We start from the raw sequence: 12,411 nt of genomic DNA on the forward strand, positions 1-12,411 counted from the left end.
TATAAGTTATTTTAGCAATAGATGCAAAATAAAACAAAAATTAAAAGAAAAATAATATTGATAAATAGTAATATTAATTTAAGTGCCCTAGAGTAACTACTACTATATGAAGAGAAATTGTCGGAGGGGCAATATCATACTTTCAATTGAAATTGTTTATTTTTGGTTTAATATTACCCGAGGTAAAGACGAACATGTGTTTTCATTTAGTAACGCAATGTAAAAATTATCCTGTATAAGTATATTATGTATCTGGAAATAAATCAATCAACAAAATATAATAAAACAACGCTTTTACTGATTTATCCTTTATTTCAGTGAATACATAATTATTAATAATATACGATACCTTAACACTATTGATTCTAAAAAAATCATTTCCAATATCACCCTTACCTATGTATTTAATTTTGGAATAATCCATTAAGAATTACTATTCAAGTTACACTTAGCTTACGACAAATAAAATGACTGAGAACGACGTGATGGACACGTCACAACTGCTTTAAGGAAATTAATTGTTTATAGATAATATTTGTCGATGAGTCTTTGGTATGATCAAATTATATAACAAACAAAACAAATCAAATTAATAACCTTAATAAATTAACACTGACTAAACATCGCCTTGAAAGATGTCTCAGATCCAAACGAAATTCTTTAACAGCCAAACTTTGCCATCTTTAACATTCAAAATAAATCTTATTTCCACTAGATCATTTAATTAATTATTTTCAATTTTAATTATCTCTAAGGTTAACTCTCTGAACTGCATTTTTATCATATAGATTAACAAACAACTTTGATTTGATTTTCTTATTAATTATTCTACGCACTACGATTTTACTCGCTAGAACTCTAATTTTTAACGCTATTCTTTATGCTAAAGAAAGTGTTTAAATTAATGAGAGAGATGAAAGATATAGTGATGATGCATGAGTAAGAGAGAAGGGAACACTAAGGGAATGCAAATGTATAGATAATAATATAATGAATTGACGAAGATCTGCGGTTGGGGAACTATAAGTGAAGCGATGAGATCAATATTTTTCTTTTATTGTCGGCGTTAGCGTATTATTTAAGTAATGGTCTATGAGCGCTAATGAACGAAGCATCCTAAAACAATTTGAAATGTTCACAGCCAGAATGATTTTTTCACATCTCGTGTCTAGATATGGTAAGGGAAGAAGGTAATCTTTAAGAGTTTTTTTAAGATTTTAATTTTAAAGTTTTTATATTTTTTAAATCTATAATTATCTACAGTGCGTAAGTTTAATTTTCATTCTATTTTATATCGAAGAAATTACAGGATTATTAGAGGAAATCCGTTTTAATTGAAATCCTTTAGATTAGATCTACTTGGTTCGTTAACGCTCAAACTCGACTCCACTGTGGGCGCAGAGATGTGCGACGCGCCGAAGGAAGTAGGATTATTATGAACTGTCCGAGCGTCACGCACCTGGAAATCTTAGATTTAGAAGAAATTTATTAGGAAACTACTGAAGTTCATTTTAGTAAACTTTGCATCGCTTAGGTAGAGTATATTTTTATTTAATTCCGAATTACACTAAGCTAATCAAGTGCTAGATTTAAAATTGAAGTTTAATTTTACTTAACGTTTTAATGGTGTAAAATGAAAATAAAAGATGCATGGAAAGAAATGTATGATAGAAGAAGTGTATGATGCTTAAGTATTTAACGGCATTAAAGAAGATAGATAGCTAACAGCTAGTCATAGAAGCATTACTAGATAATGGCACTGCGGAATGTACCTGTGTTCATAAAAAAGTATCCTAAGTTCAGCTTAACGATAATTTATATTGTTCGAAACAAGATTATGTAGTATTTAACTCCTCCTTAGTTTTACAATCCGTCCTAAGTTTAACTCCTCCGAATGTTATCTCTCATCGTACCATTATTGCCAATCGTTTAAGACATTATTTTCCACTTATACATGTGATTCGACAAACACATGTTAAATTGTGATCTGCGATTATCCCTATAGTTTAATTATCATTTTTAAATGCGAAGATTCGTGAGCTCGGGGAATCTTCACATTTAATTCATTGATTTATATTAGATGTCAAAGCTTGCTGCTTATGACTCACGTCATTTCGTATCAATCAGGTCATCCCGACTGAAACGACTGCAGAATCCATAAGAAATCCACACAAATCGATGAAAGAGGAAGTTGCTTTATATTTGTGTGGCATTTTATGGGTTCGTACGTTTGAAAATGTTAAATGAAAAAAGATACACATCTGAACATCTTTCGAGACAATCCGTCTTAAATAATCAATATTCATTTAAATAATATAACAAAATGCTTCGCTTGCCAACATTGTTGGAGCAAGATAAGTTTACATTTTTTGTTCCATTACATTTTACGTTTCTTCGTTAACATTCCCAATTTACTCCTACCGATAGTTTCGTGACCGAACATACTATCACTAGTTAATACAAAATTTAACGTATTTACAACCGTTTCATTTTAATTATTATTTCAAAAAACATCATTATTTTCATTTCAATTTATTATTTAACAAAACATTCATAAGTACACCTTCGCATCGCGTAAAGACATTCCATACACCACGTGAATGTCGAAGACTAGATTGGTTTGGATTGAAAAAAATTAAGTAAACACAATAAAATCAATACGATTACACACCCGTGTTACTTGTCATGTATTTAATACAATATTTGCATTGTATTGTCCGGCAGTTTTGTTCAAAATCGCATTGAGCAAACGTTAAAATTTCATCCACTGATTTCTGGAACCAGACAAGCGTCGAATGTTCGTGTCCCAAACTGAATTTTAGAATTCGGTGATATATATTTGTTGAGTTTGTCTTAATGTTAGTATACAATTACATGATGATGCATTTGCCTTTTTCGGCCCACGGATTGTTTTTCTTGTCCGGGGCGTGTATGAGTGGATCGTTCTTTTCATTCTCCTCCACGTACTCCCTCATCCTGGAACAAAACGAATTAATATTAACAGAATTGTCATTTTACCTTGTTATATCGTTGTTAACCCAATTAACGATGGGTAGCTTCCGCATGCGCGCGTCACGGTATGCCTATTATATTTTTCTGTGATATTGCCAACTGATGGAGCGACATTTGTATCTGTAATGTAACTTTCAATTGTGCAACGTACTTTTCCTTCTAAGTGACGCTTAATAACTAATAAGAAAATAATTTACTAGATGGCGCTAGTAGAATAGAAAAACCCATAGCAAACGTAGCCTCGTTACATAAGAACAAAAAATTGTTCAAATACGTAGTACATTCATTGCAGTCATCGTATTTACACCCGATAAAATCTGGCTATTTAATTTATTTTCAGGAAAAGTGGCTACATTTTCTGATAATTGTTGTCCTATTTTGCATACCTCAACTCATCCCTCCTAGCCTAAATACAAATCACCTGAGCTTTAGGCCAATTTATATCTATAACCAAACGAATATATTTTTTAATCAAGCGCGCTCGACATTTATCACTGTCAGCCCGCACACGTTAACAGTGCTAATTAATTCATCTACCATTAGGGTGTTCTGTATTAAATTCAATATATTCTAGATTATTTCCACGTAAACATATCAATGGAATATCTTGTTAATTACGTGAGCGATAGAGTCTAAAATGTGTTTTCAATGTTTTTGTCGTCATAAAGCTAGTGTCAGATGTTTCCTAGCTTAAGATACTTTCCCATATACTAAGTACTATAAAACCTCTGAAAAAATATATTATTAACCTCATAAGAAATGTATGGGATTATTAGGGAAACTGAAAAATCTTAACATTAGAACACTAAAACTACTTTGAAATATTAAAAATATTCGGAGGATAATACTCGATATGGACATACATTATAAACATTAAAACAAGCGAAATGACAACATAATCTTTCCCATAATTGCGGCGCATTTTCCATGTTGCTCCCATTTTATATCGCGAAGTCGGTTGTCGCGGAAAACCCGTATCCCCGATGTCGGGATTAAGTGGTTATACGCAAATGAAATCAGCATAGAGTATATTTAATGAAATGATAGGGCTCTTTTGAGGTGAGAATACGCGCAAAGAGGGCAACGTTGAATGAATGAACATTTACAACGTGATAATTTTAAATTACTAGTTTATATCAACGTGATAATTTAATATAACTGTTTTATGTTTTATTTATGTTACTAATGCAAAAGTTTGTGAAAATGTTTAAATGTTTGTGATTAGTAGACTAATAAAAGCCTCTATAGATTTGGGTGAAGTTTCAAGCAAATAAGAGCAAATAATAAATTAACATATTAATTTTTGTCCTAGAAAATTTCATAGTTGTATTATATAGAAAAGAAAAACAAGAATAGAACTGAGAGAAAAGGCTTACAATTCCACTTAAAGGACTGCAAACGCCGCCACAACCACAGATACAGTGCTTCCGGGCGCTAAAAATCAATAAATCTCAACGAACTGAATGAAACGGAACATTATTCATTAACCATGCAATGGTGAGGTTTATCAATACTCTACTCGTTAAAGCGACGGCTGTGTTGATTAAAATTTCAAAGAATTTTTAATTAAGCGTACTAAAGTGGTAGGCGGGCGGAAAAGTCGCCGTAGAGCCATTGTGACATTGTATATTTTCATTATTCCATGAGCCGTGTGGGATACCGTGCTTTATTTTCGCATGATTTCTTTTAAACTGTGGACGGTTGTTGGTTTTTAGCTCGTTAATTTTTACTTTTAGCTATGTTTATGTATTTATTTAGATGCTAATTGTTGTTTAGGCACATATTGTTTTCCCAACAAATAGTTCTATATATATAAGGTGTATTTTCTTCTAAAATTATATTATACAAATAAAAATTTCGGTTGGCAAACTTTAAAAACAATATTCATTAATCAGACTAAATATCAGTAAACGAAAGTATGTCATGCATAATCTATAGCGAGTCCCAAGTTTCCAGAAAATTACAATTTCCACGGCGATATCTTAAGTCCCTTAGGAAACATCTGAGTAGTTTGTTAGATTTACATTCCGTGAAGGGCCGAAGGAACGTTCGTTTGGAAAGTATTGACTCGCACACACTCAGGTATACCAACTAAGATTCAAGATTGCATACAAGATTTTATTTACTCTTCTCTATAGACTTCCGAGTTGTTGTTCGCGGATCTGCCCAAGTAATAGATTTTTCCCATGGTAAATTACTACTTATTGTTTTTCTGAGCAACAAAGTAGCCAATATGTTAAAAAATGACGTTGTCATCTGTGTACTAAATCGTATCCAATTCCGTTGACAATTTTTTGAGTTTACTTCGAACAAACATACTAATATCTTCAAAAATATTGATATTTAGAAAATAATGTAGTATTGTGAAGTCATTCACGGTGTTACGCTGCGAGAAGGTGCACAGTAACTAAACAGACCAACTCGCCCCATTACTCGACTTAATTTATCAAAGTGGAGCGACATTAAAAATTAATTAGTTCAATCCATTTTATTTTTAAACCCATACCATGTATATCGTGTGAAATGGATTAGCTTGAGCAGACGGTGTGACCTACTGACCCGGCGAGTTTTAAAGGGGCGGCTTTTAAAACGGCTTATATTTATGGCTGTCTTTGTTTAGACTCTCGTTCTTTGGAATTGATCTGTTTTTCGCTAATCCGGGTGCCAAGATTTTATTTTGAGTCTTTTGAATTGAAAGTCATATCAGTTAAAAATTTTATTTTAGGTATATTCGTTTCTGTTTCGATTTCAGTCATAAAATGCATAACACAGCGATAATAAACACAAAGCCAAGTAAAATAAATAATCACATAACATCTCTGGAAAACATTTTAAAAGTATGCACAGAGTATATTTCTTTCACTAAAAAGTAATATCAGTATAAAAATAACAATTGAAGTTGTAAAACGTCATTATAGAAAATGATTTTTTATTTGATGGCAGCATAATCTAAACTGGTTAGAAAATCCCGCATTCAATTCGTTCGAAAATAACACTGATACGGATTTGCAAACATTTTTTAATCATAAAGAGTTTTGGGCTTTGATAAATTATTCAAGAGCCAGGCCGTTGATAGAAACCTTTTCTTGGCACAAAAATTGTATTTAAATGTATCAAAACGGTTATAAATGGACTAAATGTTACAAATTGTAATATTTCTTTTGCTTTTGTTCGGTTATGCCGTATGAATTGCTAGTTTAAGTTAACTAAGACGTATTTAAAAAGTAACTTACTCAAATTATTTTTTTATGCACCCTTTATGCTGATAGTTATGTTAATCCGAATTTTAGAACTTTTCATTTTATTCATACTTCTACTTCTTTAAAAAAAATACATTTAACATTACTCTAACTTGAAAACTTCAGTTAAAACGATTCACGAATTCAGACGGTCTACCTTCCTTGTATATGGTGCGTGGACCAAAAATATTTTTTAATTTATGTCTTATAGATTTTTATAGAGTGTAACTAATCTGAGACCGCTTCTATAGCACCATTCAATGTTTGTGAGCCTTCTTTGTATGCAAGAATAAATTACGTTTCAAGGGTGCTTTTATACATATTTTGGAATGTATTTATGTAATTTTGTTTTAAATTTTAAAGAAACTAACTAGATGGCAAGTTTGGTATTAAAAAGTAGAATAGCCTACCACAGCATTATTTATTTCTGCCGTCGAACAGCAGTGCAATATGCACTCTTCTATACTGCTTAGAATGACATTTCAAGAGTGCCTTCGCTAGTCTTTTTTTTATTGCTTTGAATGACGAGACGAGCTTGCCGTTCGTCTGATGGTAAGCGTTTCGACCGCCCATAAACAGCAGAAACACCATATAACACTTTTAATTATAAAGTTTTGTGTGGTATTGCGCTAGCCATCCTGAGACATGAGATGTTAAGTCTTATTATGTCCAGTAATTATACTGGCTACAATGTCCTTCTAACCGAAAGACAACAGTGACTACGCACTGCTGCTTGGCGGCAGAAATAGACATTGCGGTGGTACCTACCCAGGCGGAATCTCACATATGAGAGACCTACTACAAGATAAAGCTCAAGTCTCGTCAAAGCTTTAAAAATTACAGGACTACCAATATAAAATATATTTAATTCTGATAATATTTGTAGTCATGAATTCTATCAATGTGATATCGAAAATATAATCTGTTGGTATACAGATAAAAATATAATTATATCGATATGACTGACGATAAAATTTTATGAAAACGTAGGCTGATAGATATTGGGTCTACACTATGCTTTAGTGTAAGCCATTTCTTGTTTTCAATACGTCTAGGTATCAATGTCTACGTATACGTCCTGTGAAGTAATTTCTATTGTTTTATTATTTTAATCACCGATAATCTGGGCTTTGTCTTTATCAAATTCATTATAATTTGACATTAGGAGAAAGCGATTTAAATGTTACTAATTAATGAGAACTTTTTTATTAAATATATTTAGTAACTTTATTTAGAGAGTCTAATAATTAATGTGTCAGGTGGCGAAAATTCATATAACATTTAAAAACCTAAAATTACAACACTTGTTTAATTTTACCTAACGTTCGGCTAATTTCATTTTAATTAAAAAATATACGCCAACACTGGTCTTAAGAGTGATAAACTGCCGCTATTTAAATAAAGTTTAATGCCAGCAATTTTCGCAGGCAGTTTCAACAGCTCGTTGGTTCCTAAGCGGAGTTGCCTAACTTGTTTGCTTAGTTCGAGGGAGGGTGTGGAATCGATTCCAATGACACATGAGGGGGCTTGAAACTTTTTTCTAATCGATAGATGCGACGCGAGGCGATTATCGGTCGTTCAAGAGTAGAGACTTATTAAATTGTCTCGAGAATTGGAGTGTGGTATTGTTATTTTCTTGTAAGCAATTAATAGTATATATTATTAATAGTATGTGTTTTTGGATTAATATGTTTGTAATTTATTTATGAAAGTCAGTTAATGTGCGATATTAAGCATACAAAGTTTTGTTATGAGGAATTAAAAAATAAGATTTGCAACTATTTTATAATTTCCCAGTGTCAAACAAATAAATAAATTACATAATCAGGATACAAATTACGTATAAATATGTTACATAAATATACTTAATTTTCTATGAAATAAAAACATTAATGTTTAATAAACGACGAAACATGCAACAAATAAATATTAAACATCTATCTTAACGTATACTGGCGTATTAAAAGTAAAATTATTTTTACATTGTGCGCCTTAATCTTCTTAATATCGCTGCAAAGTCACGCATTGCCGCGTCGACGGGATGGAGGGGCCGCGTTACACCGGTTTAAGGGCTCGAGAATTAGGCAAGAACTGTTTGCGCAATATGTAAGCGGGTTTAAAAGAAAAGAGGGAAATTTCTTGGATTATACAAAATTTTTATTATGAAATTTTTAACGTTACTGTGGTAAATTGACATAGCGGGCGGCTACGGAGTACGAGCAGTCAGTTTCATAACAGAATAATATATTATTTGTACCACGTGTTTCTACATTTCTGTTACATGTAAATAAATTATCTTGTATAGTTATTTGTTGTTTCTTAATAAAATAATCCTTAAAATAATATTTAGGATATATTTAATTGAAATATATACAACATTTTGCCTTATTTTATGCTGCGTATCCCTAAGTCTGGGATATTTTATACAGGCGTCGTAATAAACATTATTTATCACTCTCATTTGCAATTCATAATCACCAGAATTTTATATTCAAACAGGAAAATGTTCATACCATTTTCATATTTAAAATAAAAATACACCTAAAACGATAATTATACAATGGATAATTCGCAAAGCAAAATGCAATGTCTAATATCAGCATAAAAATAAGGAAAACTCTTGATTGACATCTATCGATGTTTCATGTGTTTTATAAAACTATACTATACTAATATATAAAACTGAAAAGTTTGTTTTTTTGAACGCGCTGATCTCAAGAACTATAAAACCAATTTTTATTTTTTATCCCTAATAAGCCTAGTTGGGTGTGGAACGGACTGCCGAGACGAATGTCCGCAGGTTCAAATCCCAAGGGCACACACCTCTGACTTTTCTAAAAAATCATGTGTGTATTCTTCGTGAATTTATCGTTCGCTTTAACGATAAAGGAAAACATCGTGAGGAAACCTGCACATCTAAGAAGTTCTCTATAGGAATTTCGAAGGTGTGTGAAGTCTACCAATCCGCACTAGGCCAGCGTGGTGGACTAAGGCCTAATCCCTCTCAGTAGTAGAGGAGGCCCGTGCTCAGCAGTGGGCAAGTATATAGTACAGGGCTGATATTATTATTTATTATTATTATCTCTAATAAGAAGCAAAATTACTCTTGAGTAATAGAGGCTACTTTTTATCCCGGGAAAACTTTTTAACGCAAGCGGAGCCGTGAGCAACAGCTAGTTAATTATATTATTTAAATTGTTACATCGTGTTTGCTTAAAAATCGCTTGAATAAGGTAAAATAATTTAAAACACGATTACAAAGATTCGACTAAAATAAAAACAAAAACAAAAGTTAATATAAAAGAAACTTGTTCATCGAAATTCGAACAGAACACAATTTCTTTAAAGTATTCAAAAGATTTTTATAGCTTCTGACAACATTTTAAAACCGCGTAGTAAGTGGCTATTGATCTCACGAAGGAAAGACACGTTGGAGCCAGTTGGATGTCTCCTTCAGAAATTTGCTTAGGCGTTTAAAAAGTAATAAAGTTGAAGGTTATTTATAGAGAAACGTTACATTATTACGTCATAGTTATTTTAAAAAATCCTTTAAAGTTTTATAATCAGTTATTAGGCTACATATAAAAACAATAAAAATAAAAATGGACACAATAAATGATGATTAAATGCAAAGAAGAAGTCGATGAGAAACCCGTATGCTATAGTCAATCACAAATGGGACAATTGGATTAAAGGGTGCTAGTATCAGTCCAGGGTAATAGATATGATATTGCACGGATAGGCATATTAAAATTCATCTCCAAAGCGGTGAGTTTTGCAAGCTGGAGTAGTACACACTAACACATCGCTGGTTCATGAGATCCAATATGAATTTTTATTTGATGCAAAAATGAGATTTAAAACTTTCATGCTGGTAGAAATTTGAAAAGACAATTCAAGGTTCTTTCTTTATATATCTTTCGGGGTTATAAGAAATTTTCACGAAAAGACAAACGATAATGTGATAAAATGCCGATATCGCTTAAATATTTTATGAGAATTTCCAACCTCCTCTAAACTCATCGAAAAACCGTCTGAAATCAGCCTAATGCACCTTAATTAATGTTGTAGTTCAATTACAACATAGAACCTTTAATAGTGATCTAACGATATTATATTGATGACGTTACATAGAAAGTGACCAAGTAGACATCTTTTCAAAGTTAACAAAAACACCTGAGCCCAGTTTGAGGACGTAAAATTTTATCATCTCACGTCGATTGGGGCGCGTTTTATTGTAATGAATATTAATTTTATTAGACAACTCGCTCGTCTCAATTGCGTTTCTATGTCCTTGCGGTCGTAAAGCGACTGTAAACGTAGCGTCGTAACTAATAGGCTATAGGGTATCAAATTACCTCGGAACTGTATCGACAAGTTTAACGTAAGACGATATAACTTAGTTAAATGTGTGTTGGTTATTTCAATAAAAGTTGATAGAATATACGTAAATAATATCAAGAAATCAGTGGCCACGGGTCCATATAAGCCGATTCCTGCCGACTTCCTTTCTATAATGTATGTAAAATCTAATTATCATTAGAACGATTTGTAAACGTTCTTTATGCATATTATTAGAACCTAAGTATATATTGTGTCACCTCTTCCCCACTGCAAGAAATTCAATTACAACAATTCATATTACCACTTGTTTATTGGATGAATTAATATTAGTATTAAATACTTCGTAAAATTAATTTATAATATATTATTTTGTAAGACTAAATTTCAAAATTGTTAATACAATGTTTTATTATAAATTATTTCTCGTAACAAACCACACAATTCTCAGCACGCTACAAATAAGTTTTGTATACATTTTATCACAATCTCGCTACGCCTTCGGTCAAAGGTTTATCTATCTCGTACTCATCTTTCGAATTTGTCCACGTATTATCTTGCTCCGCTGATTTTAGATGAGCTTCACAACATCAAGTAATACAGTATACATAACGATGCTATCTTATATACGAAGGATATGTAAAGTTAGGTCTTGGATATTATCTGCCTCAATCTATCTTGATGTTATAAATGCAAATGTTTATTGTTTTTCTGTTCTATTTAGCAAAAGACTGATATGATATGCATGGATATAGATTAAGGATGTGAGAATGATAGAGGTTATTTTTTATCTCAGAAAAATTCACAATTTCTCCGAGGAAAGATGACCACACGAGGTGAGAATATACTCCAAAATCGAGTCGAAAATAAAGCCGAGGTAACGAAGTATTAGGGCAGTAACATATAAAAAAAAATACAAAAATGTTAATAAAGGTCAATAATTTTGTGACTAGCGTAGTGAGGATTTAGGATATAAGATTTATTTGCGCGTTAAGTCATAAAAACGCAGTGAATTGATTATAGCCTTTGTGCAATACAATAACAACCAGACCAATAAAAACATTTTAAAATCTCATTTAGCTCTTAATCTGAGTATAAAAAACAACATCATGTATAATAAACACATATGACATAATATATATCTTTAAGTTTTCAGGAAAAAACACGAAATAACTATCAATACTTTTAGTATTTTTCAATTCTATTATTCTATTCATAAATAAAACAACATTATGGGTACGTGTAACGCCACTTTCCATAATTATCAAATGGGTCCATGCTTGTTTTAATAGGAAGTAATATTTGTTTAATTGTTGTAACTCGGCCCGTTAAAATACGTGTTTTGAAACGGAAGTGACTTTTCCATTAATTGTTTGAGTTTATTAACTATTGTTATCTACCATATTGTTAAAGTAATTGTATAGCGCCCAAATTACAAACAAAATCAGATATATCAGATTTAACTAAAGTAAATAAAATTGCACTAATCGGCATTGAATTATGTACGGATATGGTATTGTTGTTATTTAAAATGATACAAGATTTTCGACACTGGCTATAATAACGTATTAATGCAGAATTAAGTTTTGGATATTCATTATCTTCCAATTTATGTGAGTCTAGAAGATTTAAAATGACATTAATTTATTAATAACGTTCATTTTTTAACATGCCACACCAGATGCGACATTTCCCACAAAATCTTTAAAATAAAAGAAAATCCTGTTTCTTTTACCGAGCGTAACTCAAGTTACTTTGCTCATGCAGCGTGCAGTGTAAACTCTACAAAGATACTCCCGAGTCCTTAAAAATAGGGCCT

The 12,411-nt window shown here is 31.7% G+C and overlaps 1 protein-coding gene across 3 annotated transcripts in view; it reads right to left on the reverse strand.

The window, feature by feature from the left end:
• Nucleotides 1-292: 292 nt before the first annotated feature.
• Nucleotides 293-12,411, reverse strand: part of LOC115441531 (guanine nucleotide-binding protein subunit gamma-e) — a 40,007-nt gene continuing 27,888 nt past the window's right edge. For all 3 annotated transcript variants that reach the window (XM_030166353.1, XM_030166351.2, XM_030166352.2), the window contains exon 4: nt 293-2,976. In XM_030166353.1, the coding sequence (XP_030022213.1) occupies nt 2,871-2,976 (106 nt within the window). In that variant the 3' untranslated portion in view covers nt 293-2,870. The remainder of the gene's footprint in view (nt 2,977-12,411) is intronic.

The sequence above is a fragment of the Manduca sexta genome, chromosome 12 (assembly GCF_014839805.1).
Source record: "Manduca sexta isolate Smith_Timp_Sample1 chromosome 12, JHU_Msex_v1.0, whole genome shotgun sequence".
Classification (NCBI taxonomy): domain Eukaryota; kingdom Metazoa; phylum Arthropoda; class Insecta; order Lepidoptera; family Sphingidae; genus Manduca; species Manduca sexta.